Source organism: Buceros rhinoceros, unplaced genomic scaffold, assembly GCF_000710305.1.
Source record: "Buceros rhinoceros silvestris isolate BGI_N320 unplaced genomic scaffold, ASM71030v1 scaffold25174, whole genome shotgun sequence".
NCBI lineage: Eukaryota > Metazoa > Chordata > Aves > Bucerotiformes > Bucerotidae > Buceros > Buceros rhinoceros.
In genome coordinates, this window is record NW_010410400.1 from 2,061 (window position 1) to 17,287 (window position 15,227).

Genomic DNA, 15,227 nt, shown 5'->3' on the forward strand with positions numbered 1-15,227 from the left:
GTGCAGCCTTGCACCCTGAAAAGCCTGTAAGAAGAACTTACTGCAGTGCTTTAAAGGTCTCTTGCCTATAAAGCAGGAAGGGATTTTGTTTTAGCTTAAGTAAAAAGGTGCTTCTAAAGTGTAGTGATCAGAGGATCTGGCCCAGCAGCACCATCCTTGGCGTTAAGCTGAGATGTCAAGCGAGCCAACCACAACAGCCCCGCAGTTCTGCTGCTCACGTACTGCGTTTCCTCAGTCGAAGGTTAAGATTAGAAGTAATTGTGTTGCTTTCTGTTGCAGATCCTTGTTTATATATTCCTCGTTTTGCACACATGCTTGAGTTTGGGGATAAGAACCACGAGGTGTCCATGACGGCTCTCAGGCTGTTGCAGAGAATGAAGCGGGACTGGATGCACACTGGCCGCCGGCCCTCGGGGCTCTGCGGAGCAGGTATGTCAGACACGGGCTGTATTGCTGTATCGCTTGGACGGGAGAGTCTGGGAGTTGGAAACAGATGAGGACTTCCTCATTTCCTCCATTCCATGGTGCCATGTTCTTCCTGTGTTCTGCTGGCAGGCACCTACAGATTATATAGGTCTTCACTGAAATAGTTTCTGAAACTCATAAACTTCACTCGTGCCTTTGCTCCTTCATTACTTGCTCAGATCCTTTATATCTTAACGTTTTGGATTTTCTAACCTCTTTTCTGCTGCTCTTCTCGCCCACAATCTCTACAAGTTCTACCTGCTAAAAGGGTTTTTTGTCAGCTGAAGTGACACCATTAGTGCAAGCACTTTGATTTGTGCTTTTACACAGAGCCTTATGCAAGAAATGCCCTCTCTGACCTGTTCTGTGAAATGATTTTCCTCTCTTTCTTCATCTTTTTGCAAGATCTATCGCTGTCACGATGCTTACAAAAAACTTACTGGTTTGGGAGGGCTGGGTTAAAAGGTAGTCAGTACCAGCCAGTGAGGTCAGAGTAATGAAGAATGTAGATAGTCACAGAGTTCACATATGCACCTTGTTTTATTTGAAAGATCTTAGATGCGTGTGCTGGAATGAGAAAGAGCGCTGAGACCTTCGGGAGCCCAGGGCTATGCAGTCTTCTTGAAATTTCTGGTCTCCTTTTGTTAATAGTACTTGCTTATTTCATACTGCTAAAAATTTGAGTATAGACTCTATGGGAGACCAGCCTGGTCTTTGATTCACTACATAGACCGTATCCTCATGAGCAAGTAATTCGATTCAACAGACGTGGATCGATAGATCGAAGCAGGTGGTGCTGAGCCCCCTACATCCATCCATGCAGTATGCAGTTCACATGGTGTCCTGTGGACTGGGTTTAGTCTGGCTCCCCCACCTAAATATCTGTGCCACACATTTTTTGAAGCACTTTTTGAAGCCCCTGATGTTCCCAGTAGGAACTGGAGCTCTTTAAACACACACCTGAAGCAGAGCTTTGGTTTAGTTTCCTCTAAAGGAAGCACTTTTGCACGTTTAAAACTGTTCTGTGTACTGAGCTGCTGCATGGTGAGAGGGCATGATGCTTCAAAATGGAGCTGGTGCTCCGAATCCACACACAGATGTAAACGCTGCGAGTGCTAGTGTTCTAGTTGTAGAGAGGGTCTTGCAGGAGAGCTCTTGAGCACTAGCAAGACAGTGGAAGGGGTGACAGCAATGAGGATAATACAATAAGCAGATTAATTGTTTTGCTGGAGATCTTTATTCAGGAATAGTAAATGCTGCTAAAAAGATGAGAACTTCCAAAATACACAATCAGTGAGATGTACTTGTCTGTATTTTAAGCTGCTGACCATGGTTACCAAATGTTAAATCACAGATTTTTTTAGGGTGCAGTTTGCAATCAGCTTGGGTAGGAAGCAAAGTTTATAAGGCCAAGTCAATCACCTGTGTTCAGGGACGCAGCTGAGTGTAAGCGTTCACAGGTCTGGCTGAAGGCAGGGGCAAAGAGAAGGTATAGTTATCTCGCTATTTTCTCCTTTTCTTCAGGAAATTTTCCTCTTTTTGACATTGACTTTCCCTGCTTATTCTCTAGCTCTGCTAGTGGCAGCAAGAATGCACGATTTCCGACGTACTGTTAAAGAGGTCATCAGAGTGGTCAAGGTTTGTGAGTCTACATTAAGGAAAAGGTCAGTACAGCTTTTATCTTCCGTTTACAGTACTGAAAGGTGGTGTAGACTAAGACGAATGTGTATCTGAGAAAACCAGGTTCTTTCCCTTTTCAAAAGTGCCAAGAATAAAATAAGTACACCGTGTTTTATCTGGTCATTTTTGAGTACTAGCACCTGCCTCTTAGGTAAGACTTAGCAAAGATGGTAAAGAGCACTGTGCCCGTTTAACAGGAGAAGAGTTGAAGGCAAAAAACCGTTGTGTCAGAAATGTTAACGTGTTGTCATGTCCTCAGAAGAAATAACTGATTGATTCTCAAAGCTGAGGGTGTACGGTGGGATTTTTTTTTCATTGATCCAAAATACAGTGCTGAAATGTCCTCTAGCTGTTATTGAACAGAACTTCTCAAAATATGTTTCTGAAATGTTCATTTTTTGATAGTGTCACACTGCTAATAAATAGAAAGTGCAGTGAGTCTGATGGTAAGTTAACGGAAGGGATCCGAAGTGGAATTAACAGCAGAATGTGAGCCTGAAGGTGGGGATTTCCCAAATACCTTTAGCATATTGGGTTGGTTTTTTTAAGATCTGGTAATAGTTTCCATATTTTGATGAAGTAAGCAGTGACTCAGTTTCCCTCATTTTAGTTTTGAAGAGTCGTAACATTTTCTTTCCCCATAGATTCAGTAAAAAAATGACCTAACTGTGAAATACTTTCTTTTGTGCCGCCAATATATATTCTGAAGTTTGTTCCACCGAGGTCTGCCTTTAGAAAGCTCCCCTGGTGTCTCTCTTTCTCCCCACCTTACTGAGACCATCTTAAGCACACCCATCTGAGTCTAATACTTGTTAATAATATTCACTTCTTAATTGTGAAAAATGTTTTTGCCTCGGATCTTCATTTGTGGACAGGAATGATGCTATTTCCCTGCAGGGCATGGCTGGGATAGGGCTAAATTGAAAGTGATTCAAGGTAGTACAGCTGTAAGGACAGAGCAGTACAAAGGCCATTTTTTTTTTTCTCTGCTCAACAGGTCATGTGTTTTAGTGTGCATTTAGTATATGATTAATGGTTTAGGCACCCACAGTCTTCTTCAAGATGCTTTGGTTAAATAGTTAAAGAGTTTGTTCTTACTAAGAAAATAAGCATAATAAATTAGAGTTGGAAGGAAAATTAATTTGGGTGATTGTTTCAAGCGAAGAAATCTTACTTCAAAATTCATGCTTTGAAATGTTTACTCAAGTCACATACATCAACTGAAATGACAGCGTTATTTACTTTGACAGGGTAAACGTGACAGCTGAATTATTTTCAGGCAGCTATAATTACAACTGTATTTATCACGAATCTATAAATTTGATTGATGTTTTTCAAATAAGAGCATGTTATATAGTATTTAACGAAGCCAAATAAAAAAACCCCTTTGAATAACTCCTTCTGCACTCCAGTTTTTTTCCTTTTCTTTCAAGAATTCCTCTCAAAATGCCATCAAGTAGAAGTTGTCTAAATTAATAAGAATTTGTTTAGTGTTCTTAAAAACTTCTTTGGTTCTCAGGTTGATGTACAGTTTTATTTCCTTTTAATTATTGCTATAGTTACTGCAGTTTGTGAAGAGCTACTGCTGCTTTGCGTATTGTGAAGGTGTTGAGTGTAGCTGGGTGGATGCTGATTAATGGACGGCGTTGGGTGCTGTGCTCACTGCTGAAGGTTTTGCCGTGATGGCTTTGGAAGTGAAACCAAACAGGAGTCCAGATACTGCTGAAATGCCCAACTGCAGGTTCTGCTGTGTGGTTTGATTTAGCTCCCAGCTGGCTACATGGCTCCTGGGGAAGCACAGACCAGTGCAAGCTGGATTTTCTTTCAGTGCTCACAGACTTCATGGCAGAAATCTGCAAGGGAAGGGGCTGGCACTGACAAGAGGTGTCTTCTCCCCCTGCCCTGCAGAGGCAGCCCAGCTGCCTGGGGGGCACTGGCTGCGTTGATCAGTGCCTTGACTGAGAATGTGGGAGTGATGCTTTTTAAGAAAGCCCTGCTTGGCTTCCTGTTTTGGGGAGAGCCCCAGCAAGGAGTGGCAGCCCTTCCCTAAGAAGGGCACCATTTCTGATCTGTGCAGTGTAGCTGATGTGGCTGTGGAAAATGGGATTAGTTCACCCTGTTGTCCATCAACTGGAGAGCACCAAGCCCTGGGTGCATGTAGTCTATCACCTCTTCCACTGCTGTGTGCTGGAGGAGTGACTCTTAGGAGGAGATTCACAAAAATGTGATGTACCTTCAGGTCATGGAAGTGAACAAGCTGATCACAAAGGGAATTTGTTTTGGAAGGAAAAAGCAACATGGCCTATGGACCCTGTCACTCATCCTCAGATCCAGAGTTCTTAATTTAGCTGTCTGTTTGGTTAAAAACCAGTGTCTGTTTATTTATAATATGTATAGGGCTTTGGTAGGATCTTGGTAAGAAAGCTTTGTATACTGTTGCTTCAGAAGGCCTTCTAGCTTTATGTTTTGAAGCACACAATTAAAATGTAAAGCTTGCTGCTGTTGTTGAACGTGAATATATTAAGTATTAATAAATGCATTGATAATTCTATCTCATTTGCAGTCTAATTGAAATTATATTAACTTATATATCACTTTATATATTCAAAGTGCTGTACAAATATTAACTAATTAGTCAACTTGTTATTTTCTGTGTAACCATGTGCGGAGATAACAGAAATTAACTTTTAATAAACCCAATCCTTTTATTTAGTTTAATCCTCACATTTGTGCCTGTGTTCAATGCACCTGTCTTTGCTACTGCCTTTTTAACCTTTACATGCTCTGCCCCTTCATCAGAGTTTCTTCACCTACTGTATACTTTGTCTGCGTGCTAAATTCTGTCTTATCTGCACTGAGAATAATTTTTGTGATATTTGTCTATTGTGCATTAATCTAATACTGTCTGGCCCTTATGCCTGTTTTGAAGGTCATAGGCGCTTCTTCAATAGAAATAAAAAAAATCAGCTTATCTTCGTTAACGCTTGCATTTTACTTCTTTGGCTTACTCTCTTTATCTTTAAATTGAGTTGCTTTTTACATAAAAAATATTTCTTCTCAGTTCCATGAAGTACAATCTGTTAAAAAAACTATTTGTGTACTTCAGAAGCAGTAAAACTTCATTTAGAAGAAATTGGAATGAAAGGCCAGAATGGGTTTAATGGGCTCATTTTTGAGGTGAATGTTTTTTTTCAAAATAGATTAGCATTTTGGGGAAGGAAGACAAATCTTGTTGTGAGGGAACCCCATTCACGAGTTGGAGATGCTGCAGGAACTTTCATAAATGGGGTCCCTTGCTCATATCCTGGGGACCCAGCTACAGCTCTTTCAATGACTGCATTGGTAATTTTCTGGGAAAATTAAAGATTCACGCGTAGAGATAATTATATTGCCCGTAGCTTCCCTTATTTTAATTTCTGCCGTATACCGCTCATGCAGACTTCATGTCCGAGCTCCCAGGGCAGTCTCAAGCTGGGCAGATGTTTGTCAGAGCAGGCAAAGTGAGGAGCAAGTCGATATGTGAGTCCAGAGTCAGAATGGAAAGAGAAGGTAACAGGGACGTGTATCACTGCGAGGTGGCTCTGAGGTTACATTTTCCAAAATGCCAAAGCCGGTATGAAGGCCAGGACTGATGGGGAAGGTGTGAGGAGGTCTGTGTTGGGCTGTGATCCAAGCAAAGCCGTGCTAAAATCCTGTGGAAGTTATCTGATGAGTAGAGTGAGAGCTGGTTACCTGAGGTATTTGAGCATGGAGAGGGCTGGAGGATGCTCAGGATGTCAGAGTTGTGTGAGTGCTCTTGGTTGAAGCGTGGTAAGGAGAGAAGCTTTCAGAAAACTGGGAAAGGTACTTCATGCAAGGGAGCTTGTGGTGGTGTCCGCTCTGGCCTCAGCTCAGCAGCCGTGGAGCTCCTTCCCTGGCCACCATTGTGATGAGAAAGTGAACTGGAAATATTTTATATCTCCAGTTAAATAAGTTCAAGTGGCTTATAGATGATTAGCAGAAATCTTACTAGTACGGTGAGTAAAACACAGCGTGACCCATGCGGGTTGGTATTGCATACCTTTGTAAGCTGGATTGTCTGTTTGAATGAGAAAAGGTTTTATTTTGAGGAGTCTAATTTCACAGGCAATGTTCCTTTTTGCAAATCCAGCTTCTCAACAGTTAGTAAGCTAATACGTTAATTATATTCCTAATTTATTGTAGTACTTTGTACTTATTTAACAAATGTCATTTCAAAATTATTTGGTGTCTGTTACTTTTGAAACAATTATTAAGTTTTTAGCACTAACTCTGGCTTAGATCTTGTAAACAGTTTCCTCTGTGTTTGACTTTCCTCATCTGAGCAGCTGTTCAGAAATTAAGCAGCGCGCTATTTTTCCATTCCAGAAGATCACAGAGTGTTTTTGACAGACCATGCTACTGAAAGAAAATTTTAAGGAATGGTAAAGCATTTTGTTGCACTAGCGTGGTGTGAACACTAGAATCAGGGGAAAAAATAAAATGCGAAGCTACAAAATTCCAGGTGCTTTGGACTGGCGGGCTTCTGGGCTGGCCAGGGCGATCTGTTGGTGGGACTGGACTGTTGGTGGGCTGACGGTGTGCACAAGCGTTAGCCTGAGTTAACAGCACGTGTAAGCGGTTGCAGAATCAGGGCTTTAAAATTTATGCTAACAAATTTGTGATAATTTTAAATCTCTGTTTCAGTGTGAGCGAGTAAAAGCAACTAATTCTAAAGAGTGCTTTTATTTTGTACCGTAAATCTTCCAAGGTACCCAGTCTTTAATACTTAGAAAAAAGACAGAGAGTTGCTAGCAAATGAGCACCGTAAATTATCAGTCACCAGTTAATTTGCAGGAAGTGGCTGTGTGTGAATGCTCTTAGTCCACTGTAAAAAGAGGTGAAATGTATTAATGTAGTTCACCATGGAAGTTGTTTTAAGTGAAAATATTGCTCTTTACAGTTCCATTGGGCCAGGAAGACAGACAGGCTGATTTAGCACAGCTCAGGTGATAAGTTGAGAATTGTGAAACCACAGTAACTGGATCATCTCTGATTTTGTCCTTCCCTTTGGTAATGAGAGACTCATTTATACAGGCTTTAAAAATACCTTTTTTATATTGCTGCAAGGACATGTGAAAGTATATATATGTACAATGATGACATGTAAGGAGATTACACTGGCTATTTCAATACTGGTGGATTCTGGAAACCTTTTTATTATGTCATGTAGGAAGCATTTAATAACCATTTCTGATACATACTCTGCTTTAAGCATCACTTTTAGGGTGTGTGTTTACATAGTTGCAGAAATAGTTCATGCATAAACATAGTATGGCTTGGAAAAAATTGGGGAGACAAGGATGATGCAATAGACTGTTAAATTTGTAGTATAAAAAATAGTGATGGTTTGCCACATCGAGCCAAATTCTGAATTTCTGTGAGTGCAGGGGTTTAGAATGGTAGGCAGCACCTATGAACATTAAGTGAAACTGGTGGGGATATACTGCCATATTTTGTTACTTCACTGAGGTACAAAAGTAAATCCTTTACTTTTCTAGAGTTTGCAAATGTTGGAATTGTCAAATCAGCTGATCTATTCTTAGAATATTTGTAATTGATATGACAGTTAAGATTATGTAGATATCATGTAAGTTATTACTTAGGGTTTTAATTATATTGTCAATTTGGGAAAAATCAGGGGAATTGAATTATCGCCACCAGCTTATCTTGCGATAAAAGGGTTTTTTAATGTATTTCTGCTAACAATATGCCAATATTCAGCTTAGTATTTTTAAATCCATTAATAAAATATTTTAAGTACTTCAAAAAGACCTCTCACACCAGGTAACCTGACTGCTCAGACTGAATTTCATGTTCACTCTTTAAGAAAAACCAATTGTCTCTGAAGCTATAATTTGTTTGCCCTTCTGTACAGAGGTCCGGCATAAGATACCTCTGCTTTATGCTGCCGGCTTTCCAGAGCTAGGTGCTGTTTGTGTATACACAGGAGAACAGTGTGGCTTTTCCTAAGTGGCCTCTCCTTAGAAGTCTTGGACTTTGAACTTGGACTCCTGAAGCAGTTGTGAGTTGGACTCCAGAAGACCTTGTTCTTTTACGTGCTTTGTGGCACTCCGCTGGTGCAGAATTTCAATTAAACATTAAAACCGAGAAGCTAGCTGCACACAGTCTTTTTATTTCCTTGGCTGTAGACCGGACTCGTAAATCTCCTCTAGACAGTATCTCTGAAACAAAACGAAGTAAAAAAAAAAAAAAAAAAAAAACCCCCAAAGAAACTGGCTGAAACTCAAAATTGCTGTAGCAAGAAAGTATTTTTTTAACATCAAAAAAAAAAAAAAAAAAAAAAAAAAAAAAAAACGCTCCTAACTTCAAAATGACTGACCCATTTTTCCTTATTGGGAGCTAAATTAAGTGTGAACAGAATTGGTTTGCTGTTTGTGCACAAAAGTGCTTTATCAGAAGACGAGGTGTGGTTTTGTGTGCAAACAGATGAAACAAAAGCTGTGGAAATTTTTCTTAGAAAAAGAGGGTTGGGGTTAGGGGCAGATGACACCAAGCTCTGGGAAAACATTTCTCCCAAAGGAATTTGCGTGAAAGAGTTTGCTGTGAGAAACTGTAAGAGGAGGGTTTATACTGGAAGTTGAATCTTAGCCTGAACTGTAGTGGTTGCCTCTGCTTCGACCATAAATAGAAAATACATGTCTGCCAAATTTCAATTTTTAGAGCCCTATTGAATTTGTGCCAAGGAAATAATATCTTAATTTGTATATCTGTTTATTTTACTCCTTCTGTGCATAACTTGAAGTGGCAACTCTTACTAGATTTTTTTAGATTAACAAAAGTGCAAAATGAACTTGGATATAATTTTTATGTGGGACTTCAAGAATAGCCCACAGGTATTTTTTTTTCGTGAGGGCACTCCCTCGCCCCTGAAATTATTGTGCTTATAATTAAGGTTGTGCCAGTTTTCCTTAGCTGCCAAACTGATGTTACCTTGTTTGATGCGGTGTAGACTGCTGTGTGCATCAGTTTGTTGCCTTGGTGGCGTGTGTCCAAACACTGGATAAAATTAAAGAAATGTTTAAAAAATATGTAGACAGGATATCAGCCAATGTAAAATGTTGAGGCAGGCAAGTGGTTGGCAAATGCAGGCAGTTATTTGTATCAAGTTAAAGGAGAAAATGTTGAGTGAACAGCTCGCTCTCCCACAGAGATTACGCTCGAGCTGTGATCCTGCCCATCAGAGACAGCTTTTCATTTCAGGAGGAAGGTTAGAGCCTTGTGGTAAAGACTGGCCAAAAGTGAAGGAATAATATGCTGCTCTAAATTTGGGCTTGCTGCTGGCCTGTGCTTAGACTGTCATGCTGGCAGCCCTCACTGCCTGTTGGTCAGCCCTCGCCCCATTTGGCTTGGATCAGGACTGAGGAAGAGGTGTGGGACGTGGGACCAGATGCTGGTGGCCAGGTCTGAGGGTTGAACTGTGCTGTGCCGTGGGTTTGCGCCCCTTGGTAGCACCACCAGCAAACACAATGTAGCTCTTCCGTGTCTTAGTGCACATGCACTTAGGTGATGCTGTTTTAGCTCGGGCCTGAAGCTGGTGCTTGAGCCGAAACTTGTGCCAGCTGCTGGCATGTTGGCTCGCCCCTGGGCAGGGTACGTGACGGGTGTCACTCGACACAGTGGACAAGGAGAAGGACAGACAGAGCCACAGGTGTTTGCAGGAAGACGTGCACGGGATTAGGTGCTGAAACCCAAGCGTGGTCGTCTCATCCCCAACCTTACTTCATGAGAGACTGGTTTTGCCGCTGGAGTTCTCTGTGTTGCTCCACGTGCCTGGAGGTGTTGCTGTTTTGGCTGGGCTGTGGGTCTGGCTGCTCATTTCAAACTCGGAGCAAGCGTGGGGTAAACAAACCGGGTGTCTTTGCCAAAGTATATGTTGGCTTTTTACAGTGGGAGGAGAATAACATTTTAACGAGGCGAGGCTGATTGGGAGAAGTCTTGCTGAAGTGAGACTACCTGTGAGTGCATGATTCATACATGCAGAGATGGATGGCTGCAGTTTAATGATGGTGTCAGGGAAGATACATGCTCCTGAAGTGATGCATGGATTTGGCATTAAATGAATCCTGAATTAAAATAATAATAACAATGCCCTAGCCCGGTTTTTCCTCTAGCCTGATAGATGAGGGTCCCTCCTGGAAGGTGGGTAATGCATGCTGGAAGCCTGTTACTGAGAAAGATTTCTAGTCTGTTAATTAAAAGCTGGGTGCTGCTGCTGCCCACAGATCCTCCTCTCCTTTCCAATTTGATCTGAAGGAGAGGAGGAGGGAGCTGGTCCCTGGTACTCTGAGGGAGAGTTTTGGGCTGTCAGTTACTCTCAGATACATGGTTAATTTGGGGTTTGTGGAGATGCCTGCACTCCAAAAGTGCAACTAGGTTTTGGAGGCTTTCTTCTCCTCAGTAGCACTAATTCTGGCCGGCATAGCTGTGCCTGGGCTCACCGTGCTGCTTGTTGTTGGTTTTGCCTAGAGGTGCCTGGCTTTCCCTGCACATTTCACAGTATGAGATGCCACGTGGCCTGGGGTCGCTGCTCTGGGAGCAGGGTGCCTCCAGGCAAGGTGTCCTGAAGTTACGGCATGCACATGTCCCTTTATGTAGGGTGCCTTGTCTTGTTCCCCAGTTTATAAAAAAAGAAATACAGATACTGATAAGGATATAGGGGGAGAGTATACTCCTGTGCTCTTGACTTCGACCCTGGAATTGGTTGTTCACTGAATTTCTGTCCTAGAGAAAATTCCTTCTTGGGAAGGAGTTTTGTTGCTGTCAGAGGTAGAGGAGAAAACCACGACTGCGGTTAGAGGGGGGAGAAATGCTGAAAGGTCCTGTGCTGGGAGTACTGAATCACCATTTTTAGTTTCCTTTTGCAGATGGAAGCTGTTGTCAGCTTTGCTTCCTCTGGAAGATGGGAATATTCCAGTGAAGCAGCTGCAGACCCATCATTGCTGTTTTCCCATGGAAAATGTTGATACTATTAAAAGGGCACTTGCTGTCAGAAGAGCATTCTGCCAGACATTTCCTGACCTGGCTTTGTATTTAACCTTTTGTCTCACTTTCTCCATCTGCAAAACGGATGCGCTCATTCTCAACCACCTGTATAAAATGCTGAAATTTGTGGTTGAAGTTCTGACAACGTGGTCTCATTTAACATTCGTTCCTTTGAAAGATTCGGCTGCTTTCATGGAAATTCCCCATGGAGCTAGTCCTAGCTCTCACATAGGTAGGAGCCTCTAAAATGCGACCATTAAACAAAGTATATTATTGTAAAATTACCTGCAGTCATCTGTTCCATCTGTGCAGTGTGCAGACCATCCCTTTATTTTACTGCTGCTCCTGTGTGTCCTGGGAAGATTACTTCTTGTTCCGCTTCTAGTCTGCTGAAGAAATGTTACTTTAACATTTGCTTTGTGTAAATTAATCATGCTAACATACCAGGAATGTTCTTGAGTGTAGTCCTAAACTATGATGGCAGATATTTTAGTTTGGGAATCTGTTTTTTTGTTCCTGTTGATTACAAAAAGCAATGAGATGGGTGGGAGGAACGAGCTGTGTTTCTCATCATAATTTTGTCAGTCTCTACTTAATTGACTGTAGGAGCTGCGGTATTTTCTGTTCAGTCTTTGTTCATCAAAAAGAGTGTGTGTGTTACATACTCTAATAAATCAAAAGCTAATTTGTGATATGAAAAGATACTTTCTTTGCAGCAGATGAAACAATTAGTATCATTTGAGCTTTAATGTAGTCTGTATTTGAGCCAGTTTCTAAGGGTGACATGTTTATTCTGTAGCTGAGCAGTCTGATGAATTTTGTTACTTTTAGAGGAGTTCATAAAGATGTTATGGTAATGTGCTGCATGCTTTGGTAGGTTGACAGAGTTTGAAGATACACCAACAAGTCAGCTAACCATAGATGAGTTTATGAAGATTGACTTGGAAGAAGAATGTGATCCTCCTTCGTTTACAGCTGGACAAAAAAAATTGAAGATACAGCAGGTGAACTCTGTATTTCTCTTCTCTCACTGTATATTTCTTTTTGAATCAGTTAGTACTAAATCCTAACTAACCAGCCTTTGGTAAGGTTTAGTTACGTTTATTTTGAGGTTCTTAAGAGAAGGGTGATCATTAGTGATAACTATTAACTAAAGGATTTTTTTTTTTTTACTGGCAAAGGGATCGCTTCTGAGTTTTAAAAAAATATGTAGAAGTTTTTCTCCTCTGTCATTTTTGCTCACTCCTCCAGAGAGATGTGCTCTTTCAGATCTGTACCTTTAAACATTGCCTAATGAGGGATCGAAGTATGTCCAGCATCCTAGCCAGCCGCTGTGGGTTGTACAGAGTCGCCGCTCTCAGTAGTGCAGATCAGGATGTCTCGGTGGCTGAGTGAATGAGCAGCAGCTGAGCTTCCCTGTTTTGCAGGTGACCCATGTTTGGTGCTCACCCCACAACTGCCATATCGTAGATGAGGGCTCAGGACACTCTGCCCAGATGCTCCCCCATTTTCAAGCTGATGCAGTCGCACTAGGCACACTAATTCTTTATGCTTGTGTTCCTGCTGCCTGGGTGTTTCCCGTCTTGTGCTTTGACCTTTTACCGAAGCATCAGATGTTTTTGTCCTTACAAAACTGGAGGCTCGCATGTGACAAGCTGAGCTTGTGGCACGGAGGTCTTGAGTAGCTCTCCTAATGTCTGCACTTCTCTTCCATATGCTGTACACACTTTTCCACTCTGGTTAGCAAGAATCAAGCTTGCAAAGATGTAAGCTTTGTAGTTGGATCAGAAGGTGATACCTGTGGTCAGAAGAAGTGCCATTACATAGAACTGTTTTTTTAAGCACATACGAAAAAAACAACTTAATTACTTTAATGAGACTGCTGGGTTTTTATGTGGTACACCTGCTTCCACAGAGATTCGTTCTCGTGTGGCTTTGTTTCTTTACAAAGCGTGGACTAAAGCTGGCACTGGAGGAGGAGATTTTACCACCATCATAGTTTTTCAGGGTTCTTGTTTTTACTGTTCTAAATACACTATCATTTAAAGGTCTGTTGGCATGTTTATGATGTTCTCAAGAGCCTGCCAGGTGCTGTCGGTCAGCACTTCAGTCTGCCATCACCTGTGTGCTGTGTCTGGCCTCGGCACTGCAATTTCAGCGCTGTCCTTGTGCTTGCTCACATCAACAGTCACAGTCATAGAGTCTGACTGCTGAAGAAGAGCCTGCCAAAGTGAAGGTTCCTTTTGAACTGTGGGGAAGGGTGAGAGAACATTTGAAATTGGTCAGTATTTTGAAACTGTCTTACCTGAACTACAAAGTCATTTGATCTGGGATTTGAAACTTGCTTACTGCGTTTAAAATACCCCGTAATTCTGTGTCTCTTTATAACAGTACAAAGCTGGGTTCTTTTAGTAATTTCACATTTATTTTGTTTATTTTCATTTCAGCTTGAGAAGGCGTTATCAAAAAAGCTGGAAGATTTTGAAGGTATAAATTGTGTTTAGTGTAACATATCGCTCATTTGTTCAAATTCGCATCAAAGATTGCTGAGTTTTATTTTTATTTTGTCACCACAGGAGAAATATCGAGCTATCAAGATGAAATAGAGATTGAGTTAGAAAACAGTAGACCGAAAGCAAAAGGCGTATTTGCAAATTTTACTAAAGATGGTAAGTCTGTAAAGTCTTGGGACTACTTGGATAATAACGGGTTCAGATCCTGCAGGTAGTCTTAAGTGTATGAACTGTCCTGTGATAAATGTGATCGTATATATGCTTGCACAGTACAAGATCTCAAGTGTGTTGGAGTTCTCTCTGCTAGTTAGTTGGTTAATATATCAGTCTTCAAAACAACTACATTGTTTGTGGCAGTGACAGTTCATTAATGATTTCAGTTGTTTTTCTTTCCTGGTGCAGAGTAAGCTTGGCACTGGCACCTGAGAATGTTCCTTTTCATCAATGAAAGTGCAGTGGACCAGTATCTAGGTCTTTCTGTCTCTGAATCCCCCAGTTGACTCAGCGGTACGAAAGGGCTTTGTGCAGGTTGGACCGGCTGTTTTTCATTTGCTTGTTCAGTTATAACCATAAGTAGCCAGCTTCTCTTGCAAAGCTCTTTTACCTGCTGTATTTTGATAGTGCAGTACTTCTCTACTAAATGATGACTGTGTTTACAAATAGCAAGGTAATGAATTTGAAGAGCATCTGGAAACTTCATAGATTCATACATTGTACTAAAATATTTCTTCTTCAGATTTTCTCTAAAGATTTTTATTCTTTAACTGAGAGCCCCTCTATTTATTTAGTTTCTGTAACATGGTATGCAATGATCTGTTGGGTTTTTTCTCCGTTACAGATTCCATAGAAGATAATACTCCTGCCTTACCTGGAGAGGAGGAGGCAGAAGATGAGGAACTAGAAGCTGCTGCTAATCACTTAAACAAGGACTTTTATAATGAACTTCATGAGGAGGATAGACTAAAAAAAAAAGAAGATGGGGAATGCAAAAGTGGAAGTGAAGCGCTTGTAAGACCACCTGCGCTGGAATCTTTGCTCGGCCCACTCCCCACTGCAGCTAGTCTTGGCATAACAGAGTCCATAAAAGAGTGCATATCCACTAAGGACCAAGAGCCTGGTGAGTAGATGATCGGCTCAGCTCAGAGTGGAAACTGGACACATGCAGCCAGTTGTGGAATTACTGTGTAATTCCCATGTATCTTGATGGTTACTGTGCTAGCAATTCCATGTATCACTGTAACATCAAGGTACAGGAGCTGCAAGGCTGGATGGGACCGGTGGTCTTGTTGCTGGTGTTGGTCATTGTCATCTGCTTCTCAGGAAGCTGCATAAATATCTGTAGTGCCTAATTATTTTCTGAAGCCTGAGAATGTGTATCTTTTAGTTGAGTAGATTTGCAGTCATGTGATAGCTGATGGGCATATTTCAAGCCATGCAGTCGCAATTAGGAAATTGGAGGAAACAGATCCCGGTAAATATGACTGGGAATTAAAACGCAAGTTCGAG

At 41.4% G+C, this 15,227-nt stretch overlaps 1 protein-coding gene across 1 annotated transcript; it reads left to right on the forward strand.

Moving 5' to 3' along the window:
• Positions 1-284: 284 nt before the first annotated feature.
• Positions 285-14,838, forward strand: LOC104492999 (transcription factor IIIB 90 kDa subunit-like; the record flags this gene model as incomplete). Its single annotated transcript, XM_010135613.1, has 6 exons — positions 285-429; positions 2,036-2,129; positions 12,086-12,212; positions 13,656-13,695; positions 13,785-13,877; positions 14,560-14,838. Coding segments are annotated over exons 1-6 (751 nt in total), but the record flags the coding sequence as incomplete, so codon positions are not given.
• Between the last annotated feature and the right edge of the window lie 389 nt (positions 14,839-15,227).